Below are 23,464 nucleotides of genomic sequence, written 5' to 3'. Positions count from 1 at the left end.
GAATTGTAGAGTTGGAGGGTCATTTAGTCCAACCCTCAGCTAAAGAATCCATGACAGATGGCCATCCAACCTCTGCTTTAAAACCTCCTTTGAGAGCACACCACCTCCCAAGGGAGTCTATTCCACTGTCAAACAGTTGTCAGAAAGATTTTCCTGATGTTTAGTTGGAATCTCCTTTGTTGTAACTGGAGGCCATTTGTTCAGGTCCTACCCTCCAGAGCAGGAGAAAACAATCTTGCTCTGTCTTCTATGGCAGGGACGTCCAACTCCCAACAGACTGCGATCTACTCACAGTATAAAAAACTGGCAGTGATCTACCCATTGTCGTTTGATGGACCAATGTTTTTGAGTTGTTGTTTCTTTTTTTTTTTGGACGCAAAGATATATGAATATATGAATGAACGAAACTGAATGAGCAGTGCGATATACACAGAACATAATAAAAAGTTGATTATATAAAACACACAGCTCCACAGTCAAATAGTGGACCTTAATCTGATAATCCACTTTTTTTTGCTAGGAAGCAAAAGTTGCTGAGCTTTTTTTGGAAAGGCAAAGTTGTTCAGCTTTTCTTAGGAAGCCAGAGCGGTTGAGCTTTTTTTTTTAATTCCTTTTAATTTTTTTATTTTGTGGGGAAGGAGATCCCTGAGGGACCAGAGATCTACCAGGAACACCCCACGATCTACCGAGAGATCTACCTGTTGGACGTGCCTGTTCTATGGGACAGCCCTTGGGATATCTGAAGATGGCTATCATATCTCCCGCAGTCTCCCCTTTTCCAGCCTAAACATACCCAGCTCCTTCAACCGTTCCTCATAAGGCTTGGTTCCCAGACTCTTAGCCAATCTTGGTCGCCCTCCTCTGTGCACCTTCCAGCTTATCAATATCCTTCTTTAATTTTTAAGGAAAGGATTGTGGGTCAGTGCCAGAGCCACTGTTTTTTATACGTAGAAGGTCTCAGGTTCAGTCCCAAATGGCATTTCCAGGTACGGGTGAGAATGGATGCTACCCAGAACAGCTCACTGGTTGGTTTCTGCCTCTGAAGCAGCAATTAAAAGGCAAGAAAAGAGAATATCTGTTTGTCATCCATCCACCTACCTGTTGTGCTCCCCCCCTCTCCTGCTCTGCCTTAAATTTCCCTCTGGCTAAACTCCCTTGCCTTGTACGTTAATCTCTATCCATTTATCCTTTTGACAGTTTGATCTTTGCTTTCTTCAGAAAACATTTAATGATGTTCCAAGGCTTCACACACACACACACACACACTTTCAAAGCAAAGATAATCAGTGTTATTGGGAGGGAGGAGGAAATCAGGGATCAGGATCGTGCCTTTTGCCAGTTAAGGTTGCCATATTAAATAAGCCAGTTTCCTCCTCTGTCAAGTTAATTGCCATATTAAATGAACCAGTTTGTTCTTCTGCCAGTTAAGCTTGCCAATTTAACCTTCAGTGACTTAACTACAGTGGTACCTTGGATTAAGAACTTAACTCGTTCTGGAGGTCCGTTCTTCTGCCTGACCTGAAACTGTTCTTAACCTGAGGTACCACTTTAGCTAATGGGGCCTCCCGCTGCTGCCGCGCCACCGTCATGCGATTTCTGTTCTCATCCTGAAGCAAAGTTCTTAACCCGAGGTACTATTTCTGGGTTAGCGGAGTCTGTAACCTGAAGTGTCTGTAACCCAAGGAACCACTGTACAGGAGTTTGGGGCACAGAGAAAAACAGACCGCCCTTTCTGATGGACCCTGTACTAGTGAAATTCTGTCCTGCGAGAGAGGTGGGCATCTCAGTCCCTCCCTCGCCCACTTTTCATCAGGCCTTGAAAATCCCTCCTAGTTCAAGGAGGGCTGGGGTAACTTTCCTCAGCACGAGGGCCACATTTTCCTCAAGGGAAACATGGGGGGGGGGCGCCACATGTTTGTGGTGGGAGGGGCCAGGGTCAAAAAGTGGGTGGAGCAACAGAGGTGACTCCTCCCTTTGGAAGTCAGGGCGCATTCCAGCCATGCAAAAGCCGGAGGTTTCAGTGCAAACGCACCCCTTGCTCACCATTCAGCGAAGCAAGTGCAGACCCTCCAAGTGCCCCCATTTTCCAGGGACATCCCTGATTTAGAAGGGATGCGGGTGGCGCTGTGGGTAAAACCTCGGTGCCTAGGGCTTGCCGATCGCATGGTCGGCGGTTCGAATCCCCGCGGCGGGGTGAGCTCCCGTCTTTCGGTCCCAGCTCCTGCCCACCTAGCAGTACGAAAGCGCCCTTAAGTGCAAGTAGATAAATAGGTACCGCTTTATAGCGGGAAGGTAAACGGCGTTTTCGTGTGCTGCACTGGCTCTCCAGAGCAGCTTCGTCACGCTGGCCACGTGACCCAGAAGTGTCTTCGGACAGCGCTGGCTCCCGGCCTCTTAAGTGAGATGAGCGCACAAGCCTAGAGTCGGACACGACTGGCCCGTACGGGCAGGGGTACCTTTACCTTACCCTGATTTAGAGAAACCCTCCCAGTTTCCAGTTTGAACCTGGAATGCCCCACTTTTCCTTAGGATGTCCATATTTTCATTGGAGAAATGTTGGAGGGTATGGAGTTATCTGACCCCCGAGCCGACTGAAAGCAATCCTGTATAGGGAAGGGTTTTAAAAAAATGTTTTATGTCTTATTATGTTTTTATATATGTTGGAAGCCGCCCAGAGTGGCTGGGGCAACCTAGTAAAATGTGTGGGGTATAAATAGTAAAATTACCATTATGGAATGGGACGTCCCTATTTTCATCGGAGAAATGTTGGAGGGTATGTAAGTGGCATTGTCACAGTTCAAGGATAAAGTCCTGCCAGCCAAAAAACCCAGAGAAGTATGTGAAGAAGGTTTGATCTAAAAGAGTCCCCAGGGCCTGATAAAAAGGATTTTTTTGGGGGGGGGACGCATTTGCCCCACCGCAGCACCTGAGACTCCTCAACCCTGAGTTAAAAGTTGCTGTTGTAGCTCTGCTATTGATTTTGCTGTTGCTTTCTCTGTTTTAAATTGTTCGGAATTGTTTCTACTGGACTTGCTGTGCCGGACTCTAGAGTGTTGTTAGGCTCATTATCCTTTTAATGAATTGTTTTCATCTTCACTTTGTGTCTTAAAAGCTGGCTTGGGAAGGCCTTGTCTCTGATATCACCATAAGCCTTCCGGCGGGAAGCAAGTACGTTAAACCATCAGATCCGTTTCCATGCTCTGAAATCTTGCTCTCTGAACACATCAAGCCACTTGTACAAGGCACAAGAATGGTTGATTGGCAACTCTCCTGGTGGTTTTTGTTTTGTGAGATGGGGAAAGGAAAATCGGTTGTTAGCTTTGTCCTTTCCCAGCAGGACTCCTGTGTCTTTTAAAGGCCATCTGGCAGGCATAAATGCAAGCGGGGAAGCTTCATCAGTGTGACTCTGTGCTGTGGAAGGGGAAAGCCTGACCTGTTGAATTTCTGCCTCGCTTGCTTGCAGGTGTGTGAAAGGAGGAGCAAAAGATGGCAAAAGGACTGCTAGCTTTGGCCAGGAAGCAAGGATGCAGATTGCCAGAATAACTGAGATGGTTTAGTGCATGGAATAGGCAAACTCGGCCCTCCAGATGTTTTGGGACTACAACTCCCATCGTCCCTGACCACTGGTCCTGTTAGCTAGGGATGATGGGAGTTGTAGCCCCAAAACATCTGGAGGGCCGCGTTTGCCTATGCCTGGTTTAGTGCCACTGTCAATTGGGCAGTTGATATGGCAAAAATGGCACATAGCTATCTTTTCCCTATGTAATGATCCAAAATTCTAAAAGTGCAGGTCTGAGCAAGGATGTTTTATAGGACATATTTGAGGGGCGGGCAGGAGAATTTATGATGTTCTGGAATTTAGCCGTGATTTCTGCGTTGCAGAAGGCTGGACTAAATGAACTTTGGAATCCCTTCCAGTTCTACAATTCTATGATTCTGTGTAAATGTCCTAAAAAAAAGGCCTGGATTGAGCAAATCCTGCCGGGTTTATAGGATTTTATATTTCTGAAAGCCATTGGTTTATATACTACTGTAACACACTGCGCTTTAAGTCTCCCTCCAGCCACTCTGATTGGGAGGGGGGCATCAAATAAACCATCCTCTTCTGCCCCCACTCTGCACCTCCCAGACACATAACAGACTGCTCAGCCTCCCCTTGGCAGCTGGGGGGGGGAGTTACCAGGAGGCCAACCCACCCCCCTCGACCTCTGCAGCCGCCTCTTCCTTGCAGGAATGTCCACCAAGTGCTCAAGGCCAGGACAGAAAGCAGCAGGGGCCAAAAGGAAGGATAAGGCACAAAACAAGCTGATGCAAAGCTTGAGAGCGAGGGGGGGGCTGGGGGTCCCACACCACTGCTCTATGCTAGGGGGAGGACCCCCCTACTTCTGCTCTCCTTGCCAACAAAGGTCCGTATAGTTAAAGCTCTGGTTTTCCCAGTAGTGATGTATGGAAGTGAGAGCTGGACCATAAAGAAGGCTGATCGCCGAAGAATTAACGCTTTTGCATTATGGTGCTGGAGGAGACTCTTGAGAGTCCCATGGACTGCAAGGAGATCAAACGCATCCATTCTGAAGGAAATCAGCCCTGAGTGCTCACAGGAAGGACAGATCCTGAAGCTGAGGCTCCAAGACTTTGGCCACCTCATGAGAAGAGAAGAATCCCTGGAAAAGACCCTGATGTTGGGAAAGATGGGGGGCACAAGGAGAAGGGGACAACAGAGGACGAGATGGTTGGACAGCGTTCTCGAAGCTACCAGCATGAGTTTGACCAAACTGCGGGAGGCAGTGGAAGACAGGCGTGCCTGGTGTGCTCTGGTCCAGGGGGTCACGAAGAGTCAGACACGACTGAACGACTAAACAACAACAAACCTCTGCTCTCACCTGTTGCACATAGAGATGTTGGAGGGGGCCTGTTTTCTTATGAGTAGGGGGGAAGAATGGACCCCAGGCCACCCAAGCCCCCATGAAAAGCTACAGCAAGAAGAGCCCCCTTTCCCCCCCACCTCTGAGTTAGACCAATGGGGGGGGGTTGTCTTTAAAGATGACAAGGTGACACTGACATACTACTGTCTGTTCTTTAAATCCACAGCAGTTTCCCCCACTCTGTTTATATGGAATCCAGTAGGTCATTGTTTTAAATTCTTTTTTTGTTGGTCTAGATAGGGAGATTAATTTAACAACAACATCCCCCAAACTACCATCACCTCTAAGTAAATCTTGCCTCATTTCTACCAGTCGTTCTGTTGTTGCCTCCCCCCCCATTCCTCACACACTGTTCCTTCCCTGACCTATTTACTCTGCCTCCCCCTGCCAAGAGAAGGCTTCTGCCATGTGGGTGATTACATAAGGGATGGACAAAACCATAATCATGGATTCCTCCAGAGGATTAGGATTAATCACATCCTGCCAGAAGCAGGAAATTCATCCAGATTACAGGACCTGCAGCTCTGCCGCTGTAGGCTGGGTGGTTCTCTAGAGCACCCCCTGCAGCTAGGAATGTAAAGAGATGGGGCCTTCTTGGTGGTGGCTCCACAGATATGGAATTCCTTCTCCCAGGAGCGCAGATGGCTCCTTCCTCACAGGCCTCCGAACGGGCACTGAAGACACACTTGTTCCAGACGCCCTTTGAGGAAAGATGCAGTGGACATTCAAACCCATGGGGTCCTCCCCATGGACTACAAATCCCATCATCCCTGATGATTGGGCCATACTGGCAAGGGCTGATATTCCAGCAACATCTGGAGGGCTGCAACTTTCCCATCTCTGTATAGGGTTTTAACCGGCCAAAGAGTTTGCTTGTTTGCTTGTTTGAATAGCTGTTTAAATTGGGAAAGGGGTACCACAAGGCTGTATATTGTCTCCCTGCTTATTTAACTTATATGCAGAATTCATCATGTGAAAGGCTGGTCTTGATGAATCCCAAGCCGGAATTAAGATTGCCAGAAGAAATATCAACAACTTCAGATATGCAGATGACACAACCTTGATGGCAGAAAGTGAGGAGGAATTAAAGAACCTTTTAATGAGGGTGAAAGAGGAGACCACAAAATATGGTCTGAAGCTCAACATCAAAAAAAACAAAGATCATGGCCACTGGGCCCATCACCTCCGACAAATAGAAGGGGAAGAAATGGAGGCAGTGAGAGATTTTACTTTCTTGGGCTCCGTGATCACTGCAGATGGTGACAGCAGTCATGAAATTAAAAGACGCCTGCTTCTTGGGAGAAAAGCAATGACAAACCTAGACAGCATCTTAAAAAGCAGAGACATCACCTTGCCAACAAAGGTCCGTATAGTTCAAGCTATGGTTTTCCCAGTAGTGATATATGGAAGTGAGAGCTGGACCATCAAGAAGGCTGATCACCATCAAGACCATCAAGAAGGCTGAATTGATGCTTTTGAATTCTGGTGCTGGAGGAGACTCTTGAGAGTCCCATGGACTGCAAGAAGATCAAACCTCTCCATTCTTAGGAAATCAGCCCTGAGTGCTCACTGGAAGGACAGATCCTGAAGCTGAGGCTCCAAGACTTTGGCCACCTCATGAGAAGAGAAGACTCCCTCGAAAGACCCTGATGTTGGGAAAGATGGAGGGCACAAGGAGAAGGGGACGACAGAGGACAAGATGGCTGGATAGCATTCTCGAAGCTACCAGCATGAGTCTGACCAAACTGCAGGAGGCAGTGGAAGACAGGAGTGCCTGGTGTGCTCTGGTCCAGGGGGTCATGAAAAGTTGGACACGACTAAACGACTAAACAACACGATTGATTTGATGATGATATGGTTTGATTTGGTTCTTGGTTATAATTGGATTTATATATCCTATCCATTCACCCCTCACCCACTGTGTTGGTCTGCGATTTATTTTTTTCAAATATATTTTTATTAAAGATTTATTGGTTTACAAAAGTATGTGCAATGTCAACTTTACAGCTCAGTTTCATTTGTTGAGACATTAGTGTCACATTAGAAAGAAAACGGGGGAAGAGGTGGAGGGGGGAATGGTGGGTGGGGTGGCAATGCTTCTATTCTACTTAGTGTATGTGTGGGTTTTTGTGTCTGTGTCACTTGTGCGGGTTTGCCTTACTATTCGCTTGTATTCCTTTGGTAGTCAGAGAGGCTGGGGATGGCCTCGCCTGCTTCACAACTCTGCAAACGCATTTAAATGTGTGATCCCTGATTGGCTGGGATGTGTGTCTAGGACAAGGGTGACCTTCCAGATGTTGCTGGACATCCCAACTCCCAGACTGGGGCTGATGGGAAATGGAGACCCAGCTGGCAACTCTGTCCTTGGGCCAACTCTGGAAACAAGGTTACCAGACCTCAGCGTGTCATGCATAGGGGCAAAGGTTCATTCACCTGCTCGGCATACAATGAGATGGATGCACTTCCTTGCCATGAACGCCCTTCCGCCTCCTCAGCAGGTCAAGGGGATGGTCCGGACAGTGGCGTAGCGTGGGGGGTGCAGAGGGGGCCGGCCACACTGGGCGCAACATCTGGGGGGGGGGCGCGCTCGCACTCGCAGCTCTCTGCCCCTACCTGGCTCACTCACTCTCTCTCACTGCAGTGCTGGCTGTGCGAATCCAATCCAAGCCACCGGGTCGCCGCCCACTTTGGAGGGGGGGTGCCAGGCGTGCGGTGCAGTGCAGAGAGAGAGCGAGGGACTATCTGGGGGAGGGACAGTGCAGCGGGGGGGGGGACGCAAATTACTTGCCTTGCCCCGGGTGCTGACAACCCACGCTACGCCACTGGGTCCGGATGCAACAGGAGAAACGGACAGGCAGATCTGACCTCATAAATGTCAACACACCATGCTGGTTGTGTAGCATTTCAACCTCTCTGGACCTCTGTCACTGACCTCACTGTCCCTTTTAGTGCAAATTTCTCGTCATATACACATTCGTTCTGCATGCAGTCTTGCCAAATGCACAGAAATTTCCACAAGGCAGTTTTCTGCAATATAATGTATTTCTGTATCCCGTTTCCAATATTATATGCATTCTTAGGCATGCTTTACTTCAATATATGAATCTTCGTATACATGACTCGGCTGGAGGACGGCACTACAAAATTCAGATATTGAAGGATGGCTGTGTTTCTGTTTGCGCACCGTTTCGGGAAGTGTGAATGAGTCAAGATTCGTGTCAGGAGTGCGTGCAGGAGCCAGGCCCTGTGACCAGTAGGACTTTGCAGGACTGGGGCCTTCCTAAGTTTGTTCTGAAGAGGCAAGGCGGGGCCGCACAGGTGAGGCCAATTGGTAACTCACAGCACCAGGTGGCAAGAGCCGGGAAGGGATATAAGGTCAGCATTTCCCTTCGGCTCTTTGCCACAGCAACACGTTCACTGCCTAGCTGCGTTTGGCTCTTTAACTCCTTGATCCTCGGACCCTTGACTTCGTGACGCCTCGCTTCTTGATCTCCAGACCCCTGACTTTGTGACCCCTTGCTTCTTGATCCTCAGACCCCTGACTTTGTGACTCCTTGCTTCTTGATCCTCGGACCCCTGACTTTGTGACTCCTTGCTTCTTGATCCTCGGACCCCTGACTTCGTGACTCCTTGCTTCTTGCTTCTTGATCCTCGGACCCCTGACTTCGTGACTCCTTGCTTCTTGATCCTCGGACCCCTGACTTTGTGACTCCTTGCTTCTTGATCCTCGGACCCCTGACTTCGTGACTCCTTGCTTCTTGATCCTCGGACCCCTGACTTCGTGACTCCTTGCTTCTTGATCCTCGGACCCCTGACTTTGTGACTCCTTGCTTCTTGATCCTCGGACCCCTGACTTTGTGACTCCTCGCTTCTTCCGGACTCCCGGACTCCTGTTCCTGCTCCCACCCCACCATCTTGCCCCCCGTCCCGATGTCTTTGATCGCCCGTGAACCGGACCATGACAATTCGCCTTCCGGTGCGAGCCAAATCAGATTTCTGCCCCCTGCCTTGGATCTTCCTGAATAGGTTGTCAAGAGATCCACCCCCTGAATGAGATCACCCATTGGCACTTCCATCCAGGGCCTTGCCTCATTAAAATGTTCTGCCACAAACGTGGGGCTCATGGATCAATGTCCTGGAGAGACTTGATTGATTTCTCCTCCGCCCTGATATTGAAAATGAGTCAAGTCCTTTGCAGCGGCAACTAATGAGGACTCCTACGCCTCTCTCGGCCAAGGGTTTGGGAGCAAGCGATGGAAGACGTCAGGCGCAAGCAGCTTTTTTATTATTGCCTGCCATGCTTGACATTTGTCTTCGTGAGATAATAAGGACCCGTCAGATCTATACAACAATTACACGATACGGCAGCGCAGCGGTGATGTCGTTGTGGGGGCGAGGAGGGGGTGATGCGTCAAGAAACTTCTGCAATAAACCGGGAGACGGGGGCGGCAGGTGAGGACGTATTGTAAAATGGAAACACGGCCTGAAAGAATCAATCAAGCTCTGCTACCAATTTTATTTACATGAAGACAACATTGCAGCGTCTCTGCAGAGTTGCCAACTGATCAGGAAGTAAACCTGACTGCTTTGCTCCTGTGTCTTTAGCAGAGGCTGGGCCAAAGCTGATCACAGGCATGGAGGTCACATGGAGTGTTGCTGTTTTTTACATTGTGGGAGCAGAGGAGCAGTGGCTGGCTCAGAAGCTGGCAACCCTGCTTGTCAGTGCATTACACACACACACACACACACACACACACACACACTCACACTCCTGTGCTTTTAATGGGAAAAGATAAAAATGGGGAAATAAAATACGCACAAGCAGCTGTCTCACATGAGGCACACAAGGTCTCTCTGGGGGGTAGGATTAAAACAAATGGAGTGGAAATGTCAGAGGAGCGGATTTTGGTTGAATAGTAGCTAGGAGAAACTTCCCAATATTGAGAGCGGTTCAGCTGCAGAACGAATAAAATACAGTAGAATCATAGAGTTGGAAGGGACCCTGAGGTTCATCTAGTCCAGGGGTCAGCAAACTTTTTCAGCAGGGGGCCGGCCCACTGTCCATAAGACCTTGTGGGGGGCCGGACTATATTTTGAAAAAAATATATGAACGAATTCCTATGCCCCACAAATAACCCAGAGATGCATTTTAAATAAAAGCACACATTCTACTCATGTAAACACGCTGATTCCCGGACTGTCCATGGGCAGGATTTAGATGTCGATTGGGCCGGATCCGGCCCCTGGGCCTCAGTTTGCCTACCCATGATCTTGTCCAGGGGTCAGCAACCTTTTTCAGCCATGGGCCGGTCCACCGTCCCTCAGACCATGTGGGGGGGCGGACTATATTTTGGGAAAAAAAGAAGAATGAATTCCTATGCCCCACAAATAACCCAAAGATGCATTTTAAATAAAAGGACACATTCTACTCATGTAAAAACACACTGATTCCGGCTGGATTGAGAAGGCCAGTGGGCCGCATCCGGCCCACGGGCCTTAGGTTGCCTACCCCTGATCTAGTCTAACCTGCTGCAGTGCAGGAATCCTGCCCCCAGTTGTCCCTGGGGGGCTCAAACCACCAACCTTCTGGGTCACAGGCAGAGCCACTGACTCCCTCCCCAGGTCAGCCCATGTGCAGGGAGGCCCACCCTCCTCGATTCAGGAGTACAAGAGAGTTCCTCGCAAGGAGAACCCAGTGCTGAGCGGGATTGGTGTGTGTGAAAATGGATAAGAAGCTTTTTCAGCCCGGCGGGGGCCACATTTCCTCCTGGACAACTTTCCTGAGAGCCACATGCCTCAGTGGGCGGGGCTGGGGGCAGAAGTGGGAGGAGCCACGCATTACAATAAGCCGGTGTCAGTCAGTCTTCTCGCCTGGGGAGAAAACAGCAAAGACCTGATGAAGAGAGGACAGCAGAGGTTATATTTTCTGAGAATCCTCCGGAAAAATAATCTCTCAAAGGACCTGTTGATGGCATTTCCCCATTGTACTGTGGAGAGTGTATTAACGTATGGTCTGTGTGTGTGGTTTGGGAGCTGCACGGTCAGGGGGAAAAACAATGCTGTCCAGGGTTGTAAAAACTGCGGAGAGAATAATTGGGTGCACTCTTCCCACCTTGGATCAAATCTACGCTTCCAGGTGCCATAAGGAAGCTGCAGAGATAGCACAGGATAGTGCGCACCCGGGAAATGATCTCTTTCAGCTTCTGCCTTCTGGAAGAAGGTACAGGGTTATAAAGGCCAGGACTAGCCGCCTGAGAAAGTGTTTCTATCCAAATGCGATTTTGGTTTTAAACGCAATGTAAGGTAGTCTTTATGTGAGTATATTGTATTCAATTAGGGGGTATCAGAGTTTTTAGGGGCTAACCAGGCTGGGATAGCTGGAATAGCAGGCTTGTGGGTTTTTGAATGTCTGATGTAGATTAATTCAATTTCGTTGTTCTGTATGGGACAATGACAATAAAGATTATCGGATCGGATCGTAAGAGAAGCTCGTGTTTCTATTTCCTCGGCGTTGGATCTCTGATCCATTTGAACCCAGCTAGTTTCTACAGACAACTCACACCCATCTCTGAGATTCAGGATGGATAATAGAAAGTCCTTCTTCACACAGCCCCACAGCTAAGCTACGGAACTCCTTGCCACCAACTTGGATGGCTGTGGAGGAGCATTGGACAAATTTGTGGAAAAGGTTATCAATGACCACTAGCCACAATGGCTCTGATCTGCCTCCATGGTCAGAGGCAGTAATGCTTCTGAATACCAGTTGCTGGACACCGCAGGAGGGGAGAGGGGTCTTGGGTTCGAATCCTGATTCCTGGGTGGCCGCTGAGAGAACAGGAGGCTGGCCTCATCCAGCAGTGATTTCTTTCGGTTCTTATCTTCCCAGCCAGGCAAAAACATTCAAGGAGGGTATGAAGGAAGGTAGGTGGAGAAGGGGGGGGGTTAGTTCTGGGAAGAGGTAGGAGTGGATGAGGATTTTGGGCCAGAAAGATCGGCCCTGGAGGGAGCTGTGCATGTTTAGCTTGGAAAAGAGGAGACTGAGAGGAGATAGGATAGCCATCTTCAAATCTCAAGAACTGCCCCATGGAAGAGTAAATAAGCTTGTTTTCTCCTGCTCCAAAGGGTAGGACTTGAACCAGTGGCTTCAAGTTGCAAGAAAGGAGATTCCGGCTGTCAGGAATGAGCCAGCTCCAAGTGAAGGTTTGCAGCCAACGGCAGAAAGCAGCCTGGAACAGAGAGGCTTTGATGTTAGTCAAACAGGGGAGAACCGGCAGCTGCAGAAATCTACTCTTCCTGACCTTGATGGAGAAGGCAATAGCTGAGAGCAGGCTAGAACACAGCCAAAGCTTGCCAGAAGCACAATCAGGTGCAAATAAACTCAGAGACAGCCTGTCAGGTGTGTGTAGGAGCCAGGCCCTGTGACCGGTAGGGCTTCGCAGGACTGGGGCCTTCCTAAGTTTGTTCTGGAGAGGCAAGGCTCGGCCACACAGGTGAGGCCGATTGGTAACTCACAGCACCTGGTGGCAAGAGCCAGGAAGGGATATAAGGTCAGCATTTCCCTTTGGCTCTTTGCCACAGCAGCACGCTTCCTTCCTTGCTGCGTTTGGCTTCTTGCTTCCTGATCCTTGAACCTCGCCTTCTTGACTCCCTGCTTCTTGATCTTCGGACCCCTGACTTTGTGCCTCCTTGCTCTCTGACCCTCAGACTCTTGGCTTCCTGACTCCTGGCTTCTAGACCCCCGTTCCTGTTCCCACCCCACCATCTTGCCCCCGGTCCCGACGTCCCCAGCCAGGACTTTGATCTCCCATGAACCGGACCGTGACACAGCCTCACAGAGCTGGAAGAAGTTGGAGCTGATCCAGTAAGTCTGAGGAGTCGGCGAATGGGAGGGTTGTTAGACAGGAAGCAAAACAAGAGACGTAAGGGTGGTAAGTACAATATCTGCTGGAGACGCCGGAAGGAGTCTTCAGAAGGGTCATCTTGAGTGATGATGCCGGATGCTTTGTTAGAGCCATCCAGAGCTATCTGTTTGTTTTTGCAATAAATCCTCCTTTTTAATTAGCTATGCTTACTGTGGACCTATCAAGCTGAGAACCTGGACTCCTGACAACATCAGGAAGAACTTTCTGACAGTAATGGCAGTTCGACAGTGGAAGGATCTCCCTCGGGAGGTTGCGGAGTCTCCTTCCTTGGAGGTTTTTAAGCAGAGGTTGGATGGCCATCTGCAATGGATGCTTTAGCTGAGATTCCTGCACTGCTGGGGGTTGGACTAGATGACCCTCAGGGTCCCTTCCAACTCTGATTCTATGATTTGTCCTCTGGGGCCAAGGCCTGAGCATCAGAAATTGGTGACGGCTCCCTGAATGGTTCAGTAATCTACATTTGGCTCACTGGAAAGAGATGAGCTCATTTCAAGAGAGGGAGATGGTTCTGTAAACTAGACCTTCTGCACTCCCGTTCCCCTGCCGCCGCCTAAAAAACAGAGATTGCCTCTCGTTTGTCTTGCGACGTCCTTTTGAGTGCCTTCTACAATATTCTCCTGGGATATGACTTCATCTTTGAGGTAGGCTTTGTCTGCCATCCTCTTTCATCCACCCTGTTCTCTCTCCCCCCCCCCCAAAAAAAACCCCCCAACCACCTTAGTGCTAAGATGTCTGGGTAGTCTTAAGAACATGGGTAGGCAACCTAAGGCCCAGGGGCAAGATCCGGCCCAATTGCCTTCTAAATCTGGCCCGCAGATGGTCCGGGAATCAGCGCGTTTTTACATGAGTATAATATGTGCTTTTATTTAAAATGCACCTCTGGGTTATTTGTGGAGCATAGGAATACGTTCATTTCCCCCCTCTTAAAAATATAGTCCGGCCCACCAATTGGATTATGATTCGGATATGTTGATTGGCTGTTTTTATTGGAAAATCAATAAAAATGATTTTTAAAAATATATATACATATATATATAGAGAGAGTCCGGCCCCCCACAAGGTCTGAGGGACAGTGGACTGGCCCCCTGCTGAAAAAGTTTGCTGACTCCTGCGTAAGAACATGGGTAGGCAAACTAAGGCCCGGGGGCCAGATCCGGCCCAATTGCCTTCTAAATCCAGCCAGCGGATGGTCCAGGAATCAGCGTGTTTTTACATGAGTAGAATATGCCCTTTTATTTAAAATGCACCTCTGGGTTATTTGTGGGGCACAGGAATGCGTTCATTTTTCCCCCTTCAAAATATAGTCCGGTCCCCCCATTAGATTATGATTCGGATATGTTGATTGGCTGTTTTTATTGGAAAATCAATAAAAATTTTATATCTATTGATATTGATATTGATATATAATGGTCCAGGAATCAGTGTGTTTTTACATGAGTAGAATGTGTCCTTTTATTTAAAATGCATCTCTGGGTTATTTGTGGGGCATCGGAATTCATTTTTTTTATTTTCAAAATATAGTCTAGCCCCTCACAAGGTCTGAGGGGCAGTGGACCGAACCCCTGCTGAAAAAGTGTGCTGACCCCTGCTTAAGATCATAACATAAGAACATGAGAAGAGCCCCACTAGATCTTGCCAAAGGCCCATCTAAGTCCAGCATCCTGTTCTCACAGTGGCCAACCAGACCCCTATAGGAAACCATCAAGCCGCAATGGAGCCCTCTGGTTTGCCTGGAATAGGGGTGATTTGCATGCATGGCTACTGTACAAAGCTAAGAGTCACATCCATTGCTGGACTGCACTGATTCTTGCCTCCCATCACACCCACCATTGGCATGCAGCCACCAAAGGGTTACTCACAAGGCACTGTGTCTCCCTTCGGCCAAAAACAGCACCCTATCCCCGGTTTAAAGGCACAAGAACATAGCAGAACCAACAGCAGAACACAGCGCTCTCTTCTTCCAGCCCTGTCCTTCCTAAAAGGTCAAGCTCCAAATCTCCAATTTTTTAAGAAAGAGAGAGAGGGATAGGTGCTGGGGCTCGCAGATGCTCCTAAACTCCAAGCGGCAACTTCTCTGATCCTGTGCTTGTTGCATTTAACTTGGCAACAAGAGGCGAGCGGGAATCCACTTTGCACATGCCCTGTGGCTCTCCTTGATTGCTTCCCCATACATCCCAGGGGCTCAGCCAAAACTGGCATAAGAAGCCCCTAATTCTAGCCTCCCTAGAACAGCCAGGGAGCTTCCTCAAAATCTGTTCTCTTAGGCTGCTTGTGCCATCCCAGACAGGATCCCGGCTGGATCGTGTGCCCCAGAAAAGGAGGAACAGCACCAAGATGGGTTCTTGGACGCCCTACTGTGTCTTTTGCCTGGCAGAGCAAATCCCCAGTCTTTGCTACATCTCATCTGCGTGCATTTGCTTTGTAGGGTCTTTCTCTGGCTTGTGCCTCCTAGAATTAGTTTCCTTGACATCGCTCGGTGACCCTGGATCAGACGTGTTGGCGATCATGGTCTCCCTGGCGGTGTCAGGGTTACCAGCGGCCGCTGGGTCCCCGTCGCTGGCGTCCTCTCGGGGTTCTTCCATTTGAACACGCGACGATTCTGGGCTGCGGGTGGCGGGAGACTCGTCCGGACCAGAAAGGCTGCCCTTGGTCAAGATGTGTCGGGAAATCACTAAAGGAGATGGAAAAGTTGGTTAGGGGACCTGGGTGGCGCTGTGGTCTAAACCACTGAGCCTCTTGGGCTTGCCGATCGGAAGGTCAGCAGTTCGAATCCCCGCAATGGGTGAGCTCCCGTTGCTCTGTCCTAGCTCCTGCCAACCTAGCAATTCTAAAACATGCCAGTGCAAGCAGATAAATAGGTACCACTGTGGCGGGAAGGTAAACGGTGTTTCGGTGCGCTCTGGTTTCCATCACACTGTCTCGTTGCACCAGAAGCGGTTTAGTCATTCTGGCCACATGACCTGGAAAGCTGTCTGTGGACAAACGCTGGCTCCCTGAACCTGAAAGCGAGATGAGCGCCGCAACCCCATAGTTGCCTTTGACTGGACTTAACCATCCAGGGGTCCTTTACCTTTTTACCCTATCTCACGGGTAGGCAAACTAAGGCCTGGGGGCTGGATGTGGCCCAATCACCTTCTAAATCTGGCCCACAGACGGTCCGGGAATCAGTGTGTTTTTACATGAGTAGAATGTGTGCTTGTATTTAAAATGCATCTCTGGGTTATTTGTGGGGCATAGGAATTTGTTCATTCCCCCCCCCAAAAAAAAAAATTTAGTCTGGCCCCCCACAAGGTCTGAGAGACAGTGGACCAGCCCCCTGCTGAAAAAGTTTGCTGACCCCTGCCCTATCTTATCAGAGACACCACAGAATCATCTCTGTCCTCTCTTCACACACACTCGTGTTCTTCCTCTCTCTGACACCCTCATCCCACTTTGACCCCCCCCCCCATGATTACCTCCAGGCGGCTTGTAGTCATCCCGGCTAACCTGGGTCCCCCCAAGGAAGGAGCTACAGCTGGGCAGGATGAGAAGCCCAAGGGAGAAGATGATGATCTGGAAGCGGAAGGAGAGAGGGTTGATTTAAGCACTGAAGAAACCACATGGGTGTAAAAGCAGGGATATGTAGCCTTTGCCTTCCAGGGTGTTATTGGACTACAGTTCCCATCATGCCTCACAACTGCCCATGCTGGGAGCTGTTGCTGCTGGGAGATGGAGTGCACATTCATTTATATCGATTACTTGCTTCCCTCGCCAAAGTGACCCGAAGTGACTCTGAAATATACTCAAAGTCGAGAGTGGATTTCATGCTCTTTATTCAGCTCATAGTGGTGAGGAGGAATGGAAGTTCCCCCAGAAAGTCTGCTTTATATACATTATTTACACAATGGGCCCCACGTGATTGGCTCATTCTGGGATTATTCAATCAGGTTGCGGATTCACTTCCACCTGAAGTTGGACTGGGTGGCTCCTGTGGACCAATCAGACGGCTGCATTCTGAATCCTATTGTTCTAGGACCAATCAGACGGCTGCATTCTGGATCCTATTGTTCTAGGACCAATCAGACGGCTGCATTCTGGATCCTATTGTTCTAGGACCAATCAGACGGCTGCATTCTGAATCCTATTCAACTCAGTACATAACAGACTCCCAGACACAATACAAATACTAAAACAAATTTACAATGAAGACCCGTCCATGCATGTCAATACAAGACAGGCCTTAGGGACCCTGTCCCATCAAAGCCACATTCAAACAAACCACGCCTTTATAAAGACACCTTGAGCAGTCATGGCTTCCCCCAAAGGATTCTGGGAGCTGCCATTTCGTTAAGGGGGCTGAGAGCTGTTAAGGAGACACTCCATTCCCTCCCAGAGCTACAATTCTCAGAGTTCCCCGGGAAGAAGAGGGGTTGGTTCCCCCCCTTTCTAAACCACTCTAGGAATTCCCAGGGAGGGGAAAATGGAAAAGGGCCTCCCACCCCTGTAGTCTCTCTCCCCCCCACCCCAGAATTTTTGACACCCCCTCCAAGATTCATCACTCCACATCTGCACACCCACTGCAGTTGTCTTTTGAAAAATGATTTTGCCGGCGTTGAGTCTTATCGCCAAGCATGACCACCCCCACTTTGCTCTTGCTCTCTCCCCCCCCCCCAATTTACCACGAGGCAAGTGCTGGTCTGGGCTGCCTTTGTGGAGGTCTGTTTAATGAGTCCTTGTAGCTTCTGAAGCTGACCCAGCAGGGACCTGTAAGAGGAAAGGCGTTTGAGTTTCCCATGTCCAGATCTGGAGCCAGAATGTTTGCCACATGCTGTGTGTGAAATCATTGCAGAATAGATAGGTCTATTGTCTATTGCTCATCTTGGCGACAAAGGTCCGTATAGTTAAAGCTCTGGTTTTCCCAGTAGTGATGTATGGAAGTGAAAGCTGGACCATAAAGAAGGTTTATTGCCGGAGAATGGATGCTTTTGAATTATGGTGCTGGAGGAGACTCTTGAGAGTCCCATGGACTGCAAGAAGATCAAACCTATCCATTCTGAAGGAAATCAGCCCTGAGTGCTCACTGGAAGGACAGATCCTGAAGCTGAGGCTCCAATACTTTGGCCACCTCATGAGAAGAGAAGACTCCCTGGAAAAGACCCTGATGTTGGGAAAGATGGAGGGCACAAGGAGTAGGGGACGACAGAGGACGAGATGGTTGGACAGTGTTCTGGAAGCTACCAGCATGAGTTTGACCAAACTGCAGGAGGCAGTAGAAGACAGGAGTGCCTGGCGTGCTCTGGTCCATGGGGTCAGAAAGAGTTGGACACGACTAAACCACCACAACATTGTCTATTGCTGCTGGCTAAATGGAGCCGTCCCATCCAAGGGCAGTCTACCCCTTTTCCCCCAGCAGCGTTTTTGCTATCCTTGAACTCTGACAATGCCTCTTACTTTAAGGTTACCAGACGTCCCCGTTTCCCGGGGGACAGTCCCTGGATTTACAAATCAGTCCCCTGACAAAATCCATCTGTTTAGTATGAAGTTGAAAAGCGTCCTCGGATTCATTGAAAAAAATCTGTCTTACTTGCCTGGAGGACAGAGCTGTGTGTACTTGCGTGTATATCAACCAGCTGACTAACATTCACATTTCCTTGCCTACTTTTGCCTCTGGCACCCCAAAAACTAGCATGTGGCCTCTGGAAGGTTGTGCATAAGGAAATGTGGCCCTTGGCTTGTGAAAAGAGTTCACAAACTCAGATATAAAATGCCAATTTGGTCGGATATTGGTATGATGCTTTGCGCCTTTTATAAACTGAAATAATAATAATAATAATAATAATAATAATAATAATAAAAAGTAAAATAATTTTATTTATATCCCACCCTCCCCGGCCAAAGCTGGGCTCAGAGCGGCTAACAACAGTAAAAATAGCACAATTTAAATAAAATCATTGTCAATTAATTAAAATATATTCTAAAATCAATTCAGAATCAAATTAATGGCTACCATTGGGCTAGAGTTCTATGAGGATTGCCAAAGGAGGGGGTCAGGCTGTGCCCTAGCCAAAGGCCTGGTGGAACAGCTCCATCTTGCAGGCCCTGCGGAAAGATGTCAAGTCCCACAGGGCCCTAGTCTCTTGTGACAGAGCATTCCACCAAATCGGGGCCACGGCCAAAAAAAGCCCTGGCTCTGCTTGAGGCCAGCCTAACCTCTGTAGGGACGCGGGTGGCGCTGTGGGTTAAACCACAGAGCCTAGGACTTGCCGATCAGAAGGTCGGCAGTTCGAATCCCCGCGACGTGGTGAGCTCCCGTTGCTCGGTCCCTGCTCCTGCCAACTGAAAGCACATCAAAGTGCAAGTAGATAAATAGGTACCGCTCCGGTGGGAAGGTAAACGGCGTTTCCATGCGCTGCTCTGGTTCACCAGAAGCGACTTAGTCCTGCTGGCCACATGACCCGGAAGCTGTATGCCGGCTCCCTCGGCCAATAAAGCGAGATGAGCGCCGCAACCCCAGAGTCGGTCACGACTGGACCTAATGGTCAGGGGTCCCTTTACCTTTAACCTCCCTGTGGCCTGGAATCTCCAAGATGTTTTTATTTGAAGACCGTAAGGTCCTCTGTGGGACATACCAGGAGAGGCGGTCCTGGAGGTATGGGGGCCTAGGTCATATAGGGCTTTAAAGGTTAAAACCAGCACCTTAAACCTGATCCTGTACTCCACCGGGAGCCAGTGCAGCTGGTATAGCACCGGGTGAATGTGATCCCGGTGTGATTTACTGGTCTTCTGCCAACTGAATTTCAAGTGCAGCTTTCCCAATGGACACTATCCTTTTGCCCACTGGTAGCAAAAGGAAGGGCATTGCTTTCAGGGGGGCAGTGACAGACTTACATGTTGTGGGTTTCTAGGTCCTGCACTTTCTTCCTCAGTTCCTGGTTCTGCACAGAGCAAGCTGCCACCCTACCGAGGAAGGAACAAGGGGGAAAGCGGTTACAATTCCTCACCTGTACATTTGTATTTTACCATCTTTTTGCAAAACACACACAACCAAACAGCCCGCACACACTGGCAAACTGTGCCACGGATGGCAAAGAGAGATGAGTTGGTGACGTCACAGATGCTAGCCAATAGGCACCTTTCATTGTGGAGAAGATTCTCCCAACGTTGTGGAACTCCACCTCCCACAAGCCTCAGCAAAACATGGCCAATGGCCAGGGATAATGGGAGCTGGAGTCCAGCAACGTCTGGAGAACTACAAATCCCATTATCCCTGACCTAGACACATGTCCCAGCCTATCAGGGACCTTAAATGCATTTACAGAAAGGGAAGCAAGAAGAATTACCGACGAAAGAAGGTTGGAGGATGAAATTAATGGACTATGAAGAATTAGCCAAATTAACGGGGAAAATTCAAAGCCGGCGGGACCAGAGATTCACAGAAGACTGGCGTAAATTTACGGACTATTTGAAAAGTAGTTGTGATGACCAGATTACATTTGTAGGTTTGCAGGAAGTTTTGTAAGGGGAATAATTTGAACTATTGCATTATTGGACAAAAAGGATGATGTTAGCTATGATAATTAAAGGCAATATGAATTTAAGAAATGCAGAAGAAATTATAAAAATGGAAGATCACCAGAGGCGCTGATGGAAGTCCAAAAAGATTGTATAAGAGATGAAATTTTGTGGAATGTATGACAATTTTGTGGGATGTAGGGACACGGGTGGCGCTGTGGGTTAAAGCCTCAGTGCCTAGGGCTTGCCGATCGAAAGGTCGGCGGTTCGAATCCCCGCGGCGGGGTGCGCTCCCGCTGTTTGGTCCCAGCGCCTGCCAACCTAGCAGTTCGAAAGCACCCCCGGGTGCAAGTAGATAAATAGGGACCGCTTACTAGCGGGAAGGTAAACGGCGTTTCCGTGTGCGGCTCTGGCTCACCAGAGCAGCGATGTCACGCTGGCCACATGACCCGGAAGTATCTTCGGACAGCGCTGGCCCTTGGCCTCTTTGAGTGAGATGGGCGCACAACCCTAGAGTCTGTCAAGACTGGCCCGTACGGGCAGGGGTACCTTTACCTTTACCTTTATGACAATTTTTATGTTTTAAAATTAATAAAAAATAAATAAAAAATAAATAAATGCATTTGCAGAGATGTAGAGACGGGATGGAGAGGATGAAGGATTTGATGCCCTTCCATGTCACCCAAAATTAGCTGCCTGAGGCCATGGCCTCACTCTGTCTCAGGGCAGTGCTGGCTGTCTTTATAGATACATGTTGTGCTAGTATATGCATTTTTGTTAACCTGGCCGGAGACCCGCATTGCAGACTTTAGAGAAGTTTGAATTCCGGTTCATGCATGGTTTATTTGTTTTTTAAATATATATTTTTATTAAAGATTTCTTGGTTTACAAAAGTATCTGCAATGTCTCTTTTTCCAAGTTACATTTTCTACAGATCAGTTTCATTTGTTGAGACATTAGAGTTACATTAGGAAGAAAAGGGGGGGAAAGGTGGAGGGGGAACGGTGAGTGGGGGTGGTGTCGGGTGGCGATGTTTCTATTTTACTTAGTGTACGTGTGGGGTTTTGTGTCAGCGTAGTTTGTGCAGGTTCTGTTTACTATTTACTTGTATTCCTTTGGTGGTGAGTGAGGTTGGGGTTGGCCCAGAACAGGGGTCAGCAAACTTTTTCAGCAGGGGGCCGGTCCACTGTCCCTCAGAATTTGTGGGGGGCCGGACTATATTTTGGAAATAAAAATGAACAAATTCCTGTGCCCCACAAATAACCCAGAGATGCATTTTAAATAAAAGCACACATTCTACTCATGTAAAAACACGCTGATTCCCGGACCGTCCGCGGGCCGGATTTAGAAGGCGATTGGGCTGGATCCGGCCCCCGGGACTTAGTTTGCCTACCCATGGCCTCAGTTGTGGTTGGCTGTCTTTGACTAGCTGTGGTGAACTTTGTTATCTTTTGTGAGTGGGGTGTGTGCGTGTTTTTGGATCAGGTTAGCCAGATTGATTCGTATGCTGTTGGTGCGTTCTTGTTGTTGTTTTGTCTGGTTGTGTATGTGATAAAGGGGAGCCATACCGGGGTGAAGGCGTCTTCTTCTATTTGTCCCTGTGTCAGTTTCAGTTTGTTGGTTAGTTTTTCTAATAAGACTATTTCCCATACTATTTGATATGTAAAGGTAAAGGGACCGCTGTCTGTGGCCGACTCTGGGGTTGCGGCGCTCATCTCACTTTACTGGCCGAGGGAGCCGGCGTACAGCTTCCAGGTCATGTGGCCAGCATGACTAAGCCACTTCTTTTTTTAAAAAGAGTTTGGATTTGATATCCCACCTTTCACTCCCTTTAAGGAGTCTCAAAGTGGCTAACAATCTCCTTTCCTTTCCTCCCCCACAACACACACTCTGTGAGGTGAGTGGGGCTGAGAGACGTTTACCTTCCCGCCGGAGTGGTACCTATTTATCTACTTGCACTTTGAGGTGCTTTCGAACTGCTGGGTGGGCAGGAGCAGGGACCGTGCAACGGGAGCTCACCCCGTCGCGGGGATTCAAACCGCCGACCTTCTGATCGGCAAGTCCTAGGCTCTGTGGTTTAACCCACAGAGCCACCCGCATCTCTTATTTGATACGATTGGTCTATGCTTACTTCTGACAAGTTTCTCCAGTGTCTGGCTATGATGCTTCTGGCTGCTGAGAGTAAGTGGGTTATGAACTCTTTGTGTTGTGAGTGGGCGTTACAGTGGTACCTCGGGTTAAGTACTTAATTCGTTCCAGAGGTCCATTTTTAACCTGAAACAGTTCTTAACCTGAAGCACCACTTTAGCTAACGGGGCCCCCTGCTGCTGCAAGATTTCTGTTCTTATCCTGAAGCAAAGTTCTTAACCTGAAGCACTATTTCTGAGTTAGCAGAGTCTGTAACCTGAAAGCGTATGTAACCTGAGGTACCACTATATTGTCTTGGAAGATGTTTAGTAGGGCCAGTTCTGGGGTCGGTTCATGCATTGTTAAGTGCAAATTAGGTATGTCCACCTTTGAATTCAAACTGGCTTGAATTTCTACCCTGTCCTGAGTGGGTGGGAGTACAAGAAGGGGAATCTGGGATGCAAAATGAACAGGGGTCCCCAAGCCACAGACCCCAGTCTCACCGGCTCTCCAACCCATCAATATATTCTTTCTTGCGTCTTCTGCTGTCCTGCGCCGACTGCTTGTTCCGGATTTTCCTCCGCACCTTCTTCAGGATCCGTTCCTCTGCCTGTTAAAGAAGTTGAGGGGCGAGAGAACCTTTTAGGTGCACACAGAGCTTTGGGGCGAGCTTGAAGCTCACAGAATATAGTCCAGAAATCCCCAAACTATTTGCTAAGGAAAATATGCTTTGGAATTATATACCCAATACGTGGAACCTAACAAAGGGACAATATGAATGGACTCCCAAACTATGGCCAAAAAGACAGGTATTGATGAACTAGAGAAATAAAACCGCAGCTCCCTTCAACGACTGGATAGAAGGTATGTACAAACTCACAGCACATGAACATATTGCAAATAAACATAGACATGTCACGAACAAATTTAATGATGTTTGGAATCCATTTCTATAAACACTGTATTAAGGTTGGATCTACACACAGGAAAACCGGCCAATAT

General features: G+C 48.7%; 1 protein-coding gene across 3 annotated transcripts in view; it reads right to left on the bottom strand.

Annotated features, from left to right (window-relative positions):
* Positions 1 to 14,363: 14,363 nt before the first annotated feature.
* Positions 14,364 to 23,464, bottom strand: part of CREB3L4 (cAMP responsive element binding protein 3 like 4) — a 23,996-nt gene continuing 14,895 nt past the window's right edge. For all 3 annotated transcript variants that reach the window (XM_083416682.1, XM_083416680.1, XM_083416681.1), the window contains exons 6-10: positions 22,966 to 23,072; positions 19,712 to 19,780; positions 17,503 to 17,587; positions 16,300 to 16,396; positions 14,364 to 15,515 (exon numbers count right to left, since the gene is read on the bottom strand). In XM_083416682.1, coding sequence (XP_083272808.1) covers positions 15,238 to 15,515; positions 16,300 to 16,396; positions 17,503 to 17,587; positions 19,712 to 19,780; positions 22,966 to 23,072 — 636 coding nt within the window. In that variant the 3' untranslated portion in view covers positions 14,364 to 15,237. The remainder of the gene's footprint in view (positions 15,516 to 16,299; positions 16,397 to 17,502; positions 17,588 to 19,711; positions 19,781 to 22,965; positions 23,073 to 23,464) is intronic.

This window comes from Podarcis tiliguerta (assembly GCF_965153285.1).
Source record: "Podarcis tiliguerta genome assembly, chromosome: 16".
Classification (NCBI taxonomy): domain Eukaryota; kingdom Metazoa; phylum Chordata; class Lepidosauria; order Squamata; family Lacertidae; genus Podarcis; species Podarcis tiliguerta.
Note: the sequence above shows the minus strand (reverse complement) of the source record. Positions and strands in the feature narration are given on the sequence as shown.